General features: G+C 47.7%; 1 protein-coding gene across 1 annotated transcript in view; it reads right to left on the reverse strand.

The window, feature by feature from the left end:
* LOC124556002 (tubulin beta chain-like) overlaps positions 1-19,426 on the reverse strand; it is a 115,694-nt gene that overhangs the window by 29,429 nt on the left and 66,839 nt on the right. The window contains exons 5-6 of the mRNA XM_047130044.1: positions 6,176-6,375; positions 2,915-3,167 (exon numbers count right to left, since the gene is read on the reverse strand). Of these exons, the coding sequence (XP_046986000.1) occupies positions 2,915-3,167; positions 6,176-6,375 (453 nt within the window). The remainder of the gene's footprint in view (positions 1-2,914; positions 3,168-6,175; positions 6,376-19,426) is intronic.

The raw sequence follows: 19,426 nt of genomic DNA on the forward strand, positions 1-19,426 counted from the left end.
TCTGTGTATGAGTAACGCAGTTTTATGTTCAGTGGAATCCATATCGCCCTGTGCCAATCCGTTCCTACAGAGACCAAAACAGTTTTAATGAGCCAGTAGCTGTTGTCTGCCAAGATTGCTGAAATGCTATTCTAAGTAGCAGCATCACGTTAAGAGCAGTAGATGATAGGGGAACGACGTCTCTCTCACCATCCTGGGAGATCTGGGAGATTAGTTTTCACATTAGCCGAGTTTGGGGGGTGGGGGTGGGGGTGGGGGGGAAGGTTTAGAGAAATCCATTAACTCGGCGATAGACAGCAATTTTTTCGATTTACTATCTATATCACGAAAACTCTTTGCAGCATCTAACATATCATTGTGGAAAATCACATTAGGAACGCTTCGTGCTGTTTACGATTATGACGATACAGCATTTTTGTTCATTTCAGTTTAAACTGGAACGATGGTTGTGGACAATGTTGACTTCAAATTATGTTTATAGAATGTCCGGAAGCTATTTCAGCCTTTCGTCATTTGTAGTGGAACACAGAAACGCAACGACATTATACACATAGAATTTCATCAATTAATTCACATGGCCTCACGCAAATGGCAGCTACAATATGAAACGACACATTACTGACACTTACATGCCTCCGCATATGTCATTTTTAAGAGCATCACATGTACACATGTTCTATGGCCCATCTTCATTGGTGGATTTCACAGCTGTGAAAATGTGCCCACATTAAGCGAAAACGGGACTAGGTCAATTACTGGCAGGTTTGTTGGCAGTTGTGAATAAATGAACTAATCTGACACGTTATTACTGGCGTCCTCAGTTTTGCTACGTCATACCACTTCAAACTACCACTTCCTTCCCTTAAATCTCATTAAGATTTAGAACACTACACTGCGTTAATTTGTTACCTTGATGACTATATCGAATGTAATCTTGGTAGCTTGTAATATGACGATGGAAATGATACAGTGTTCTTCGTAAGTACCTCTGTTTCAGAAGACGACACTCCAAAAACTACACAACATACAGAAAAATTTAAAGACGGCAAGTCTTTCGGTCCTGCCTTTCTTCCGCTTTAATTGTTCATTCAAGCAGACACATACATTTAAGGTACTTTCATTAGGTTAGGAAGGCTCTATGGTCAATGAGGCTAGTAAAGAGAGTTGTCTGTGATTGTAACCCTGAACTAAATGTTAGGTAGATGCGTGAAGTTTTTAGAGCTGATGGAACTGAGCGCTTGCTTTGTCGGAAGCCATGGCTGTGGCAGATGAGTTTTACTGATTCCACTTCGGAGAACACAATGGGTCTTGAGAATAGGTATCGACAGAGTGAAGGGCGACTGGTCAGCACAGCGGAAGCAGAGGCAGAGGACATGGCTTAAGGCACTGGAGAGGTGATGGGTGATGGGAGGTCCACTGCCTACGGCAAGCGGTGAGCCCAGAGCGCGCCACAGCGTATTGTTCCATAGGCCAGAGGCAGAACTCTTGACGACTGCTTTCGCCGAGCTGCAAAAAGCCGATGCACTGACAATTTCTCTTGGCCAAGGATATGTTCATTCCATCGTTTCTGCAGGGATCCTCATGTTTCCACAGGATGTCCCTGCAAGACCGTTATCAGCTGGACATGTGAAAACATGTCCCCGAAATATCCGAAATGGGGTGGCTCTGCTGTACGCCTGACGCTGTGTCTCTCGGAGGGCTGTTGCGTTTTTCCGATGCCACTGTTTCCCGTGCACGCTAAATAGGTGTGTCTACGGACACCGATCGTGACGTCAGGAAACTTTACAGTGAACTCATGTTCGATGCCTCGAGATATGCTAGCATGGGGATATAGTTTTTCCCCAGCTTTTGGAAGAAGGCTGTACAGTACAAGGGGTGATGTGTAATTGGCGCAAGAGACCACTACCATTTTCGATTGGTGGTTCTTAACGTTTTGGCACATAATTCACACGTCGTGTTCGTGGACTTGCATAACGTTTGAGAAAGTGGGGACTCAGTTTTCTGTCGTGGACGAGATTAGCAGAATTCCTTCGGGTGCCGTGGAGCAGAGAAGTGTAATCTTTGTCATGTTGGAGGTAAGTGTATTTGAGCTTTGACCAATGAGTCTGGGCGCGAAGTTGATCCGAACGAGGATATGGACGTCAATCGTTGAACACGATGCAGAGCCATGCTGGCCACTGAATTCGAAATTTCTCCATGTGCTTGATGAGCATTTCGGAGCACCAGCACAAGGAATCTTCAGAGTGAATTTCCCTCACTGCACCACACGTTCACAGCAGCTGCAGTCGCTGTCTGATTTAAGCGTATTGTGGTAGTTTGCTCCATTCAACAGTTAACGATCATTGTCAATTGTATTACTTACAGCCAGATCGTACTACACATTTTAGAAGGCAGAAGTATAATCAATTTGCCACGCTCTGCTCAGCTCTGAATTTTACAGCAGTACAGACTATTTTATGAATAAGAGCATAAATGTTAGTTGACATGTTCTGTTGAGCTATGTTCCAGAAACCGGAACTGCCAATTTTGTAAGTAATTTAGAAAGTTAATGCTGACAGTGAGATCTTTTTAAGTTTGTGAATGAACGCCACCCATGGAAAATTGACCAGTCGAGGGAATATACGATTGACTTCTATAGTAGGGAGCTAGTAATTGCGCCAAGGGAATCCGACAGAGGTGTACGTAAAAATGCCTGCAAACATAAGCACTCGCGTACACATGCCTTAACAGATAAGTACCAATGCAAAATGTGACGAGATGGTCGACGAAAACACAACAGCAGCAGCGTGTTTCACCTGTTTCTCAAAACAATCAAAGGCTGAAATATGTTTTCTGTTATCAACATGTCTGTTTAAATTTGTTATTTGTCTGAACTTTTTAGGTTTACATACACTTAGAAGAGCCCGTAACTTACCTCCTTTACGGACATGCGACCGCGGAAGATCGCGGCAACGGTGAGGTATCGCCCGTGCTTTGGATCACAGGCGGCCATCATGTTCTTGGCGTCAAACATTTGCTGTGTGAGCTCCGACACGGTGAGCGCGCGGTATTGCTGTGAACCGCGTGATGTAAGCGGAGCGAAGCCCGGCATGAAGAAGTGCAGACGCGGGAAAGGAACCATGTTCACAGCAAGCTTACGCAGGTCTGCATTCAGCTGCCCAGGGAACCTGTACAAGTGACAACGATGTATCAATATGCCAAAGGAAAAACATCAATAGCGATAATCTTTATACATTTTTCCTATTTGTTGGCATACCATCATTCTACTGTTTATATACTTTTAGTAGACCAACGTTATATGTGATACCTGTTTGTCATACGTTCTGTGAAATGGTATCACTAGCAGAATCTTAAGAGGCAGCTCTGTAACCCGTTAGTCGTCTTTTGAGGAGACCGTCTCTAATTTCATCAACGTATATTCACTGTAACCTGCTTACAGTACTCAAGCCTTGCTCACCTTTACAATTTTTACCACCACACACATTCCTCTATTTCGAAGTTTACTGTTACTTGATGCCTCTAATGTGTCCTATCAACATATAAGACTATCTCAAATTTTTGATTGCGAAATGATTAACTGGTAATGCTTGGTTACCTACATACCTTATTGGACAGGAAAATGAATTCAATCATTGTGAAAACTATTTACAAATTTTGGAAGTATAAATACAGCATAGGAAATATAAAGTACTTTATCAATTCATTATAACACTTACGCCGGATAAGCTTGATACTATGTATTCGACGCTAACCTATGTCATGTTCGATTACTATTACATTTCCGCACTTCACACCAGGGTCAAGAAATGTATGAACACCCTACCGCACTATTTTGTCCTACATCGCACGCCATACATGCATCGAGAAGGGTGAGTGGGAAACGTCTAATACAAATTTCCTAGACAACCAAGAAAAATTTGAGAAGACTACCAAGATGGATACGTAATTAAGGATGCATTAGCAGCAACAGTGCGTCGATTTATCATCAGAAAAGACCGACATAAAATGAGGATGATGCATTAACATTGGCATTGGTTGGAGAATACCTTTGGGGGCGGGGGGAAGAGAGGGGGCGGGGAAAGAGAGGGGGCGGGGAAAGAGAGGGGGCGGGGAAAGAGAGGGGGCGGGGAAAGAGAGGGGGCGGGGAAAGAGAGGGGGCGGGGAAAGAGAGGGGGCGGGGAAAGAGAGGGGGCGGGGAAAGAGAGGGGGCGGGGAAAGAGAGGGGGGCGGGGAAAGAGAGGGGGGCGGGGAAAGAGAGGGGGGCGGGGAAAGAGAGGGGGGCGGGGAAAGAGAGGGGGGCGGGGAAAGAGAGGGGGGCGGGGAAAGAGAGGGGGGCGGGGAAAGAGAGGGGGGGGGCGGGGAAAAAGAGGGGGGGGGCGGGGAAAAAGAGGGGGGGGCGGGGAAAAAGAGGGGGGGGGGCGGGGAAAAAGAGGGGGGGGCGGGGAAAAAGAGGGGGGGGCGGGGAAAAAGAGGGGGGGGGGCGGGGAAAAAGAGGGGGGGGCGGGGAAAAAGAGGGGGGGGCGGGGAAAAAGAGGGGGGGGGGCGGGGAAAAAGAGGGGGGGGGGGCGGGGAAAAAGAGGGGGGGGGCGGGGAAAAAGAGGGGGGGGGGCGGGGAAAAAGAGGGGGGGGGGCGGGGAAAAAGAGGGGGGGGGGCGGGGAAAAAGAGGGGGGGGGGCGGGGAAAAAGAGGGGGGGCGGGGAAAAAGAGGGGGGGGCGGGGAAAAAGAGGGGGGGGCGGGGAAAAAGAGGGGGGGGGCGGGGAAAAAGAGGGGGGGGGGCGGGGAAAAAGAGGGGGGGGGGCGGGGAAAAAGAGGGGGGGGGGGCGGGGAAAAAGAGGGGGGGGGCGGGGAAAAAGAGGGGGGGGGGCGGGGAAAAAGAGGGGGGGGGCGGGGAAAAAGAGGGGGGGGGGCGGGGAAAAAGAGGGGGGGGGGCGGGGAAAGAGGGGGGGGCGGGGAAAAAGAGGGGGGGGCGGGGAAAGAGGGGGGGGCGGGGAAAGAGGGGGGGGCGGGGAAAGAGGGGGGGGCGGGGAAAGAGGGGGGGGGGGCGGGGAAAGAGGGGGGGGGGCGGGGAAAGAGGGGGGGGGGCGGGGAAAGAGGGGGGGGGGCGGGGAAAGAGGGGGGGGGGCGGGGAAAGAGGGGGGGGCGGAAGAGAGGGGGGGGGCGGAAGAGAGGGGGGGGCGGAAGAGAGGGGGGGGCGGAAAGAGAGGGGGGGGGGAAAGAGAGGGGGGGGAAAGAGGGGGGGGGGAAAGAGAGGGGGGGAAAGAGAGAGGGGGGGAAAGAGAGAGGGGGGGGAAAGAGAGGGGGGGGGAAAGAGAGGGGGGGGGAAAGAGAGGGGGGGGGAAAGAGAGGGGGGGGGAAAGAGAGGGGGGAAAGAGAGGGGGGAAAGAGAGGGGGGAAAGAGAGGGGGGAAAGAGAGGGGGGAAAGAGAGGGGGGAAAGAGAGGGGGGAAAGAGAGGGGGGAAAGAGAGGGGGGAAAGAGAGGGGGGAAAGAGAGGGGGGAAAGAGAGGGGGGAAAGAGAGGGGGGAAAGAGAGGGGGGAAAGAGAGGGGGGAAAGAGAGGGGGGAAAGAGAGGGGGGAAAGAGAGGGGGGAAAGAGAGGGGGGAAAGAGAGGGGGGAAAGAGAGGGGGGAAAGAGAGGGGGGAAAGAGAGGGGGGAAAGAGAGGGGGGAAAGAGAGGGGGGAAAGAGAGGGGGGAAAGAGAGGGGGGAAAGAGAGGGGGGAAAGAGAGGGGGGAAAGAGAGGGGGGAAAGAGAGGGGGGAAAGAGAGGGGGGAAAGAGAGGGGGGAAAGAGAGGGGGGAAAGAGAGGGGGGAAAGAGAGGGGGGAAAGAGAGGGGGGAAAGAGAGGGGGGAAAGAGAGGGGGGAAAGAGAGGGGGGAAAGAGAGGGGGGAAAGAGAGGGGGGAAAGAGAGGGGGGAAAGAGAGGGGGGGAAAGAGAGGGGGGAAAGAGAGGGGGGGAAAGAGAGGGGGGGAAAGAGAAAAATGCTGTATTTTTTCAGCCGAGTTTGTATCCATTTTCGTACTGTTTCGATAGTCTAATCAGTATTCTTATCCAGGTGCTGCGAATTATGCTGTGCGAAAATGGAAATACAAATTTGGCTGAACACACCTTTAACCGTGACGAGAAAAGTGAGACATCGCAGCCATTAACAGTTATTCCTGTTTATTAATAGTCGTACCTGAGACACGTTGTGACTCCTGACATTGTGAGTGAGACGAGGTGGTTGAGGTCGCTATAGCTGGGATTAGGCACCTTCAGCGTCCGGAAGCATATGTTGTACAGTGCCTCATTGTCAATGCAATAAGTCTGGTCTGTAATCTCCACCAGCTTATTCACTGACAGCGTCGCGTTGTACGGTTCCACCACCGTGTCCGACACCTACGGAAAGAACAATGTGTGGCTACATTCGAGGTATATATAAAAAGGAGAAATTCCATTCTAACCCCTGGCGAGAAAAAATTCCCAGACGCCAATGCGAACTCTGGCGCCACACAGGTACTGTAACAGTAATTTCTGTGCATTCATCTGAACACGTACGTTGTGGTGCGCATCAAACGAAAATAGCTTTTTCGTGTCAATATGAGCAAGTGTCAGTAGTTGCTGCGTGGCACAATGCATTAATACTACTTGAAAAACGGCAACATTTATCACTGTTTTCCCAAAGGTGAGCAACTGCAATGCGAAAGAATAGTTCGATACAAATGCGTATAATACTATTTTCTGAAGTGTCAGCGTAGTGTAGTGATTAAGACATACATGACATGTTGAAGGTTTTGGGTTAGAATCCTGTTGTGAGCTTTTAAAATTTGTATTTTTCAGGCTTTTATTGGAATAACTTAGATAATTATTCAATTAATTGGGGTAAGTATTACTTTTTATTGCTAATCTTGCTGTTATTTTAATTACAGTTTATTTGTTATCATTTTTATTATTATTCTCTTTACATTTGCAATCTTTGTACACGCTATTTTAATTATTTAATTATGGTATTTAAACGTTTCAAAATCCGTAACTGTTACAAAACAAAAGACGTTTATATTATCTGTGCAATGTAGTCAAATTTATTTTTCGGAGGAAGACGTACGTATTTTGGATGCTGATAGAGTGTTTTACATGTTTGTATAACTAAGTGAAGTATGGACAAAAAACACAGATTTAGATTCAAGCAAAAGTAGGGATTACAGTAAATCAGTCAAAATGAATAGAAATAATACATGGAGGAACATGAAAAATACAAAATGGTAAAACGGAAGAATTTAAATCACAGTTAAAACATAAGGGGATTAAAATCAGATGGAGAAAAACTGCAGATGAAAAAGAATAAAAAGTTAATACCATGATTAAAATGATGCAACAAAGTATTAGAAGTTAGGGCGACAATTATTGAACTATATGAGAAGAGAAAACGTAAATTAGTTACAAACTACGGCACACACTTTATTAAGTATGTAAACGTAGCTACAGATATTAGGATTTACGTTATGATATGTTCCATACGTCTGCCATCATTGCCACGCTGTGAGGTGCAGACGAATAGCGAAATTCTGCATGGCTCGCTGACGTGTCGGAATATCGAGGATCTCGACGACCTCCCGAATGGCTGTTTTCAGCTGAATAACGGTTATAGGGTCATTACTGTACGCCTTGTCTTCAGTACAGTCTCACAGAAAGGAATCGCAGTCTTCAGATCCGGAGAATATCGTGGTCAGTCGAGGCCCATCCAAGTGGCCTCTGGGTACCCCAGAGCCAGAATTCGGTCCCCAAAGTGCTCCTCCAGGACATCAAACACACTCCTGCTTCGATGGTGTCGAGCTCTGTCTTGCATGAATCACATCTTGTCGAAATCAGCGTCACTTCGGATAATAATCTTCCAAAACCTTCACATACCGTTTGGTAGCACTGTGCCATCAAGGAATATCGCAGCGATTATTCCGTGAGTGGACATTGCACAACACACTGTCACCTGTGGAGGGTGAAGAGACTTCTCGATCGCGAAATGCGGATTGTCAGACACCCAAAAGCGCCAATTTTGCTTATTGACGAATACATCCAAATGAAAGTCGGCTTCGTCGCTAAACCAAACTATACTAATTCACGTAATGCCCCGCGTGCACCAGAGCAGTTTGGACGTCCTAACGCAAACGGCTCAAAAGTTAGGACGTTTTATTTCATATAGTTCAGTAATTGTTACCTTCTACATTGAAACTAATGAACTGAGTAAAAGCGATTGAGATTATTTTGATAAGGATTTTAAAATAAAAATTTGAAAGGAGTTATAAAAATTTGAAAGGAGTTATAAAAATTTGAAAGGAGTTATAAAAATTTGAATTCGAACTATAAGCCACGTATGCCCCTGCTGATAGATGACTATGTTGAATCTGAAGAATGAGAAATTCCAGAAGCTGTGAGACTATTAGGAAATTGATTTGCAGATGTGACTCCATAAATATGATATTCTTGCAGATGCGGTGAAACACTGCAAGCTGTATTGAATTTGAATGCCAAAATATTCTATCACTGGGTTTTGCAGCAGCAAAAAGTAAAGTAGGAGAGGCTAATACAGACTAACTATTAATTATGTCTCTGAAGGGTTTTTACTAGCAAACACCAGCATGGAAAAAACAACATGTTTTACTCTGAAGTAAAGTTTTCTGCTTTTCGTGGAAACTAAGTGTGCAAACAAAAACTATTGCAACATATTTGTGACCTCTCGCTAAACAAACATTTCCTAAAGTCCGTGACAATTTTTGTTTTCATGTAATAACTGGAATGTAGGAATTAGATATTTGAATGAAGACGCTAAGTTGTAAGCCATGAAGAAGTGTGCTACAGGAAGGAAGCAGCTGTGGATTGCATCTTCCTCTGGTAAATGGCAACGGATATACGTAACAGGTTATATTACATCCGCATCTTCATATAATGAGTTACTTTTCATCTGAACAATCTTATTTGGTCGTAAGGTGTAATACATCTGTCATATCACTTTGATATGTCCATCTTTAGTATGCACCTAAGCACTAGTATAATTAGTGAGTAATACGGGACAGCGTACGTGAAGCAACCCCAGCCAACAGCAAGGGGTTTTGACGGGATGCCCCTTGCTAAGTTGACAGCAGATTGCTTATCACACGCTACGCCCAATCCTTCCCGAACCGCTGTTGTGTGACTTTCTGTACCATGTCAAACTAACTTCAGTAGATACATGAAATGTATTCATAGTTGTAAATATGGACAACCATCAGCTGTATTATGGAATGGCAATGAAAATTTGTACCAAACCGGGACTGGAACCCAGATTTCCCACCTATGGCGAGCAGTCGGTTATCCGACGACTCGTGCCCAGATCCAAAATTCCAAATGTCGTCAACGATGTGTCTACAACCTATACTCTTACATACAATATGTATATTCCTGTACAGGGGTGATATTTTACTTTGAAGTAGCTTGCCCGGAGCCGGCGGATAAATGTGATATTGAAGTGTGTGTTATTCCGACTTAACGATGCAACGTTCCTTTGGAACCGCATCTTCTTATCCCTTTCAAGCAAGTATCCACACTGCTAAACTGCTCCGAGTCCACAACAGTCGTTGACAATTACAAGATCGTCAGTAAATTCTCCTTCCCGCTTGCCATGGTTCACTTCCATGCAACACTGTGCTACAAACTTTATTCTCAGAAATCTCTCTCTCAAAACCAGGCCTATGTTTAATTCTAGTAGACCTCTTTTGGGCAAGAAATCCCTTTTCGCTTCTGTCAGTCTGCTTACTTCGTCCATCACGCGTTCTTTCGCTTAACAGGCAGCAGAATTCCTTCACTTCACCTGCTTGTGTTATCAATTTTGAAGTTAAGTTTATCATTATATTTACGTACCATTACGTCGACTCCTGCTTATTTAATCTATATTCAGAACTCAGACTTTTCCATTCAACAGGTCCTTTAATTCTTCACTTTCACCGAGGGTAGCAATGTTATCAGCGAATCAAATCATTAATGTCCTTTCACCTTTAATTTTATTTCCACTCTCTTCAACCTTTCTTTTATTTTCATGTTTGCATTTTCGCTGTATAGATTGAACGCCAGGGGACGAAAGACTTGTCAATCTGAGCACCTTGTTCTTGATCTTCCAAGCTTGTTACACTCCTGGAAATGGAAAAAAGAACACATTGACACCGGTGTGTCAGACTCACCATACTTGCTCCGGACACTGCGAGAGGGCTGTACAAGCAATGATCACACGCACGGCACAGCGGACACACCAGGAACCGCGGTGTTGGCCGTCGAATGGCGCTAGCTGCGCAGCATTTGTGCACCGCCGCCGTCAGTGTCAGCCAGTTTGCCGTGCCATACGGAGCTCCATCGCAGTCTTTAACACTGGTAGCATGCCGCGACAGCGTGGACGTGAACCGTATGAGCAGTTGACGGACTTTGAGCGAGGGCGTATAGTGGGCATGCGGGAGGCCGGGTGGACGTACCGCCGAATTGCTCAACACGTGGGGCGTGAGGTCTCCACAGTACATCTATGTTGTCGCCAGTGGTCGGCGGAAGGTGCACGTGCCCGTCGACCTGGGACCGGACCGCAGCGACGCACGGATGCACGCCAAGACCGTAGGATCCTACGCAGTGCCGTAGGGGACCGCACCGCCACTTCCCAGCAAATTAGGGACACTGTTGCTCCTGGGATATCGGCGAGGACCATTCGCAACCGTCTCCATGAAGCTGGGCTACGGTCCCGCACACCGTTAGGCCGTCTTCCGCTCACGCCCCAACATCGTGGAGCCCGCCTCCAGTGGTGTCGCGACAGGCGTGAATGGAGGGACGAATGGAGACGTGTCGTCTTCAGCGATGAGTCGCTTCTGCCTTGGTGCCAATGATGGTCGTATGCGTGTTTGGCGCCGTGCAGGTGAGCGCCACAATCAGGACTGCATACGACCGAGGCACACAGGGCCAACACCCGGCATCATGGTGTGGGGAGCGATCTCCTACACTGGCCGTACACCACTGGTGATCGTCGAGGGGACACTGAATAGTGCACGGTACATCCAAACCGTCGTCGAACCCATCGTTCTACCATTCTTAGACCGGCAAGGGATCTTGCTGCTCCAACAGGACAATGCACGTCCGCATGTATCCCGTGCCACCCAACGTGCTCTAGAAGATGTAAGTCAACTACCCTGGCCAGCAAGATCTCCGGATCTGTCCCCCATTGAGCATGTTTGGGACTGGATGAAGCGTCGTCTCACGCGGTCTGCACGTCCAGCACGAACGCTGGTCCAACTGAGGCGCCAGGTGGAAATGGCATGGCAAGCCGTTCCACAGGACTACATCCAGCATCTCTACGATCGTCTCCATGGGAGAATAGCAGCCTGCATTGCTGCGAAAGGTGGATATACACTGTACTAGTGCCGACATTGTGCATGCCCTGTTGCCTGTGTCTGTGTGCCTGTGGTTCTGTCAGTGTGATCATGTGATGTATCTGACCCCAGGAATGTGTCAAAGTTTCCCCTTCCTTGGACAATGAATTCACGGTGTTCTTATTTCAATTTCCAGGAGTGTATTTTCTCTTTGTCCTTTTAAATTTTGCGTATTACACATCTTTATAGGTCACTCCAATCTTATGCAGAATTTGTAACGTCGTAACTTTTCTAGTTCGAAAATGTATATTTTTCTTAACAAATGGTTCAAATGGCTCTGAGCACTATGGGACTCAACTGCTGTGGTTATCAGTCCCCTAGACCTTAGAACTACTTAAACCCAACTAAGCTAAGGACATCACACACATCCATGCCCGAAGCAGGATTCGAACCTGCGACCGTAGCAGTCGTTTTTCTTAACACTTGCTTGCATTATTAATCGAAACGGCAGAACGACCTCCCTTGCGCCATTACCTTTCCGAAAGCCAAACTGACCGACAACTAACATAATCTGTGTTCTCAAATTTATTTTCATTTTGTATTTAATTCTTGTCAGAAAACTGCATGCATGATCTTTTACGCTGACTGCTACAGTTCTGGCACTTCTCTTACTAACTTTGCGATTGCATAGATTATATTTTCCAATAGTTTGATGGCATGTATCCTCTCTCAAATTCTGCACATCATGTTTAATAGTCGCCTGGTTGCCACTTCCCGAATGATTTTAGACATTGGGAAGTAATGTTTTCTATCCCTCCTGTCTTAATTCAGCGCAAATATTCGAAAACTGTTAAATACTGGATATTATATATCGACCACCATTTCTTCTATCATCCCCAAGAAGTCTTCCATTTTGCACTGTCCAACATACTCTTTCGAGCATGCGCCATGTCTTCTGCGGTTAATAGGAAATTATCACTACTCTATCAGTATTACGGCTTTTCCTCTAATTTCAAAGAAACTTGTTTTATCTTTTCCATTTCCTGACTCAGTCCTTCTCCCAGCCATCTCTCTTCGATTTATTTAGGCCAACATTGTTTCTACAGACATTTCAAATTTGCTTTTATGCAAATGCTACTAATTTTAAGCATACGTGACATACAATTGCATTCCTGTCTTTTCCTTAACATTTTTGGCCTCCTTTCGTCTACCAATTGTGTAATGTGCAGTTCCTTCGACGCTATCTTCGTTATACCCATACTTCTTTGTCCAACTTCAGTCATTGCCTTTTTAGTAAAGTCCTTCTCTTCAACTTACTACCTATTTTGTTATTACCGCAGTATCTACAGTCTCAGAGTACTTCAAACAAATCTCATTATTTCAGTGTCCCATTCCCTACCACAGTGTTTCGTGCGAGCGATTCTGTTATACTTCAGTTTACTCGACTGCTAAATTTTGATCCGGATCTGTATCTGCTCATGAATAATCCGCACAATCCAAAACGATTTCGAAATCGGACCATGATTTAATCCAGATGGAATCTTCTCGTGTCCCTGGGCCTTTTACAAGTGTACCACCTCTCGTGCTTTTTGAATAGTTTTTACGCTTTTACTAGTTGAAAGTTACAGCACATCTGTTATTCTTTGTCCTTTCTCATTTTTAGCTACCAAGCCCGTCTCCTATCGTAACTTTCTTCTTTCCTTCACCTACTACAGCGTTATAACCTGCATGGTTAGAAGATTTCTTACTGTTCTTACTGAATTACGCATTTCTTATCCTCATGTACCTTCTCGACATCATCATCATCATCATCATCATCATCATCATCATCATCATCATCATCATCATCATCATCATCATCATCATCATCATCATCATCATCATCATCAAGAGTTGTCAATATCTGTATCTGAACTAGTGTTATTGGCGTTAGTTTGCTGTCGATTCTGACAAGAACCAATTGTCACTGAACTGTTCACAGTAACTCTTGTTGGTTGGTTCATTGGGGTTGAAAGGACCCAACAGCAAGGTCATCAGTCCCTTGTTTCAAACGTGCTCCAGTCTCACAGTTTGACATCTCGGAAAAGTCAGAACGATAAAAGGGAAAAGGTTAAAAAATGTAGAAGTGCAGTCGTGTTGTCAATGGCAATAAAATGAGAGAAGTCAGCAAGAGACCAACCCCAAGGCTATGCTAGAGGCAGGAAATATTCCAACTCTGATGCAGAAGAGGCAAGACCACCTGCTATTTAAAAGCATCCAACCGCTAGAATGGAGAAGTGCGTATTGAAAAAGGAGACTAACCAATTGTAAAAAGTGATAAAAACAGAGTAAAATGGAAAGAAAAGAGGATCTTGGCCAGGGAGGGGAGTCGGGAATATCCAAACACAGCTTACAGTGAGAGACACCCAAACTCACACCGCCCTGCCCCAACACCAGAGTGACATTAAAAACCTTAAAACTGATGATAACATCCACTTTCAAGGAGGAAACAGAGAACCAATGCGACCATCCGAGAATAGTCAGCCAACATTAAAGGTAATAAGAGAATGTGGAGGCATATCCCACACGATCAGCATATTTAGAGCCATCGGTGTAAAAAAACAGCAGCATTCCGTAACTCCCATAAAATTCTGCGGAAAAAACAACGGAACACCATCGGGGGAATGGAATCTTTCGGAACTCGGTGGAGATCCATCCGAAATCGGGGCCGAGGAGCTAACCAAGAGGGGGGGGGGGGGGTGTTGGGCCGGAAACGTGGGAGACATGACAAAGAAGAACGCTGAAAATCATGGCGAAAATATGCAAGGCAGAGCCCAACCGGTAAACCCACCCGAGCGCAGGTATCAGGTGGGTAACGTCCATTATCTGGCAACAGGATAGAATAGGAAGCATGAGTGGGAGGGTAACGGACAACGACTGCATAAGAAACCAGAAGCTGGGACCACCGAACACAAAGGGGAGGGGGGGATCCCAGCTTCAACCAGGAGACTTAACAGGGCTAGTAGGGAAGGCACTGGTGGCCAAACAGATACCACGATGGCGGACTGGATCCAGGAGGTGCAGTGTGGAAGGAGCAGCCGAACTATAAACTTGACTACCATAGTCCAAACGAGACAGCACGAAAGCCTGATAAAGGTGGAGAAGGATGGAACGGTCTGCACCCCAAGAGGTATGGGCAAGGAAGTGAAGGACATTCAGTTTACAGAAACATCCTACCTTCAGAAGTCTGATATGAGGAAGCCAAGTGAGCTTGTTATCGGAAAGAACCAGGAAACTTAACTGTGGGACCACAAGTACGTTGTGCATCGAACTAGAGCTCTGGATCAGGGTGGATCGTAGTACAGTGACAGAAGTGGACCACCCGCGATTTTAAAGGAGAGAATTGAAACCCGTGTGAGAGGGTCCATGCAGATGCACGCCATATAGCTCCCTGGAGCTGCCGCTCTGCAGAGGCCATCGAAGAGGAACTAACCAAAATGCAGAAATTATCCACATACAGAGTAGGGGTGACCAAAGAACCGACAGAGACCCAAAGTCCATCGATAGTAATTATAAAAAGAAGTACACTCAATACTGTCGGATGCCATTCTCCTGGGTCCATGGAAAACTAAAAACACTAGCAACCCGAACCCTGAACGACCGATGGAACAGGAACTGGCGGAGAAAAATCGGGAGTGGGCCCTGAGGACTCAACTCGTGAAATGTAAGTTAGCTGTTATGGCGCCAAGCTGTGTCATAGGCCTTGCGAAGGTCGAAAAATACTGCAACCAAATGGCGACGCTGGGAAAAGTCCCGAACTGCGGATTCCAAGCGAAGTAAATCATCGATCGGAGACCGTCCCTCTCGGAAGACACAATATATCCAGAGATTCTAGGACACAATTGAGCCAGCGGGCTACCATATGTTCAAGTAACTTGCGAACAACATTTGTCAGACTAATTGGCCGAAGGCTTTCGACAAACAAGGGGTTCTTACCAGTCTTAAGGACAGGAATCACGATTCTATCCCTCCACTGAGAAGGGAAGTCACCCTGGAGCCAAATATGGTTAAAACATCCGTTGTGGAACACTGAGATGTTGAAGCAGTTGGTTATGAGTGGAGTCTGGGCCAGGGGCCGTATCATTCGAAAGAAGTTCCCATTCAGTAAAAGGTTCGTTGTAAGATTCTGACTGACAAGGGGTAAAATATAAGGCGGCAGCTACGGCCCACTGTTTCTGGTGAAGGAAAGCAGCCGGTTAGGAGGCTGATGCTGTTGCAAAATGGGTGGCAAGACGCTCTGAGAGACTCAATGGATCCGTGCAAAGGCCATCCAGGAGGTGAAGGCCTGGGAGGGTGGACTGCCGATGGCAACCTTGGAGAGCTAAGTATAGCCCATACCCAGGACATAGGGACAGTAGAACCGAGGGAAGAAACAGCACTTTCCCAACACATCCGTTTGCTCTCTTTCATTAAGTAACGGGCTTTGGCGTGAAGGCATTTAAAGGTAATAAGGTTGGCAACGGATGGGTGCCTTTTAAGGTGTTGCAAAGCTCGACGGCGATCACGGATGGCAATAGCCGTACTCCACCACAGGACTTGCCGGTGGCGATATGGTCCAGATGAGCGCGGTACAGCAAAGGTATCATTGCGAACAATCACGTCAGACACGTCACGTAGGACGTCATCAATACATCCCCACAAAGAGGGAGAAAAAACGACATGCGCAGTATATAGAGGCCTATCGGCGCGTTGGAAAGACCAACGAGGTAACCTGTCCATCAGGGAGAGGGAAGGGAGCGAGAGAATCAGCGGGAAATTATCACTATCACAAAGGTCGAAGTGTGACGACCAGTGTAATGAAGGGAGGAGACAGGGAGGAGGAGGAGGAGAGAGGAGAGAGGGAGAAGAAAGAGAAAGATCAACGGCAGAAAAGGTACCATGACTGGCTGAAATGAGTAAGCGAGCCATCATTAAGAAGGCACAAGTCTTGGTCTGCAAGAAACTTGTCTATGAGAAGATCCCATCTAGATGGAAATGCACTGCCCCACAATGGATGATGAGCATTAAAATCCCTGAGAAGGAGGAAGGGAGGAGGAAGTTGCTGAGGAAGTGCAGTTAAGGCAGATGGTGTAAGAATCCTGTCAGGAGGAAGATAAAGATTGCAAACCATGACCTCAGAGTCCAGGTGGATCCTAACAGCAACCGCTTCCAATGTAGGTTTAAGAGGAATCCACGTGCTAGCATCATCCATACAGACCAACGTACAAACGCCACCAAAGGCCCACAGGGGGTCGATCCGATTTCGACAGAAAACACGGAACCCACAGAGGGTCGGTGAGCTATCATCAGTAAAATGAGATTCTTGTAGAACCGCACAGGCTGCAGAGTACGACGAAATAACGGATTTAAACTCCGGAAGGTGACAGCAATATTCATTACAATTCCATTGGATAACCACAGGACGATGATTCAAATGAGGGTTGAACAGGCTAAAGCCAGTCATGCCGCTGGGTTACCACCCGTCACCGACAAGGAGGGGGTGACATCCAAGAACAACAGGTCAGAATCAGGTTGTGGAGGTGGGGGGTGGGACCTCTGGCGACACCAGAGGCTCCTTGTCCCTGGACTTATGTTTCTTCTTCTTTTCTGTTTGAGATCGAGGAGGGCTGTGCGGCATGAAGGAGCCAGCTGCAGAAAGATCAGGAACAGAAAGAGTTCGGGCGACCTGGGGTCCCACAAACCGTGGTTCTCGCGGTCGTCGTGTGGCATCAGACCTTTGGCCTGGAAGTTGCCGGGTAGTGGTATCCCAGGAGGGGGCACCCTTGAACGGCAGACGCCAAAAAAGTGAGACACTTGTCCAGCTGGGGAGGGGGGGCGGTGCCTGGTGGGGAGGGCGTGGGAGCCGCAGGGGAGGGGGGCGGAGGGGTGAAGATGTAACTAACGCATAGCTAGACGTCATGGACACAGGGTGAAGACGTGCACACTTCTTATGAGCCTCAGTGTAGGTTAAATGATCAAGGGACTTTTACTCCTGTATCTTCTTTTCCTTCTTTGAAACTGGGCAGTCTAGTGAACGTGGAGAATGATTGCCATGACAGTTAACACACAGGAGGGGGAACACAGGAACTCCCCTCATGGAGTGGACGTCCACAGACACCACAGAGAGGGGCCTGCGAACAGCAGGAAGACGTGCCCAAAACACAAGCACTTAAAACACCTCATAGGTGGTGGGATGTACGGCTTCACATCACATCAATAAAGCATAAGCTTTACTTTCTCAGGGAGGGTATCCCCTTCAAAGGCCAGGATAAAGGCACCAGTATCAATGCGATTGTCCTTCGGACCCTTCTGAACCCCCTCTGACCCCACCAGAAGGGCAGGCTACTGTACTGGCTATGCACCCTAGCATCAGACAACGACATGAAAGAAAAGGTGGAATGAACTAGGAGGGCACACGTCAGACACTAGGTAAGGTGATCTTCCCCAAATGGCTCACACTGCGGAATAGAAATTTAGTAATGGAGGTCAAACCCCAGGGGGGCACCAGAGAATGCCAAAGGGATGAGGTGATTACGCAACAAAACCAAATTGCAAAGGCAACAGAACCAGGGGGATAGCGGGGCCAACGTAAACAAGGACACCAAGAGAGGAGAGAGGAAAGGAGCAAGGAGAGGAAAGGAGCAAGGAGAGGAGAGGAAAGGAGCAAGGAGCAAGGAGAGGAGAGGAAAGGAGCAAGGAGCAAGGAGAGGAGAGGAAAGGAGCAAGGAGCAAGGAGAGGAGAGGAAAGGAGCAAGGAGCAAGGAGAGGAGAGGAAAGGAGCAAGGAGCAAGGAGAGGAGAGGAAAGGAGCAAGGAGCAAGGAGAGGAGAGGAAAGGAGCAAGGAGCAAGGAGAGGAGAGGAAAGGAGCAAGGAGCAAGGAGAGGAGAGGAAAGGAGCAAGGAGCAAGGAGAGGAGAGGAAAGGAGCAAGGAGCAAGGAGAGGAGAGGAAAGGAGCAAGGAGCAAGGAGAGGAGAGGAAAGGAGCAAGGAGCAAGGAGAGGAGAGGAAAGGAGCAAGGAGCAAGGAGAGGAGAGGAAAGGAGCAAGGAGCAAGGAGAGGAGAGGAAAGGAGCAAGGAGCAAGGAGAGGAGAGGCAAGGAGCAAGGAGCAAGGAGAGGAGAGGAAAGGAGCAAGGAGCAAGGAGAGGAGAGGAAAGGAGCAAGGAGAGGAGAGGAAAGGAGCAAGGAGCAAGGAGAGGAGAGGAAAGGAGCAAGGAGCAAGGAGAGGAGAGGAAAGGAGCAAGGAGCAAGGAGAGGAGAGGAAAGGAGCAAGGAGCAAGGAGAGGAAAGGAAAGGAGCAAGGAGCAAGGAGAGGAAAGGAAAGGAGCAAGGAGCAAGGAGAGGAAAGGAAAGGAGCAAGGAGCAAGGAGAGGAAAGGAAAGGAGCAAGGAGCAAGGAGAGGAAAGGAAAGGAGCAAGGAGCAAGGAGAGGAAAGGAAAGGAGCAAGGAGCAAGGAGAGGAAAGGAAAGGAGCAAGGAGCAAGGAGAGGAAAGGAAAGGAGCAAGGAGCAAGGAGAGGAAAGGAAAGGAGCAAGGAGCAAGGAGAGGAAAGGAAAGGAGCAAGGAGCAAGGAGAGGAAAGGAAAGGAGCAAGGAGCAAGGAGAGGAAAGGAAAGGAGCAAGGAGCAAGGAGAGGAAAGGAAAGGAGCAAGGAGCAAGGAGAGGAAAGGAAAGGAGCAAGGAGCAAGGAGAGGAAAGGAAAGGAGCAAGGAGCAAGGAGAGGAAAGGAAAGGAGCAAGGAGCAAGGAGAGGAAAGGAAAGGAGCAAGGAGCAAGGAGAGGAAAGGAAAGGAGCAAGGAGCAAGGAGAGGAAAGGAAAGGAGCAAGGAGCAAGGAGAGGAAAGGAAAGGAGCAAGGAGCAAGGAGAGGAAAGGAAAGGAGCAAGGAGCAAGGAGAGGAAAGGAAAGGAAAGGAGCAAGGAGCAAGGAGAGGAAAGGAAAGGAGCAAGGAGCAAGGAGAGGAAAGGAAAGGAGCAAGGAGCAAGGAGAGGAAAGGAAAGGAGCAAGGAGCAAGGAGAGGAAAGGAAAGGAGCAAGGAGCAAGGAGAGGAAAGGAAAGGAGCAAGGA

Source organism: Schistocerca americana, chromosome X (assembly GCF_021461395.2).
Source record: "Schistocerca americana isolate TAMUIC-IGC-003095 chromosome X, iqSchAmer2.1, whole genome shotgun sequence".
Lineage (NCBI taxonomy): Eukaryota > Metazoa > Arthropoda > Insecta > Orthoptera > Acrididae > Schistocerca > Schistocerca americana.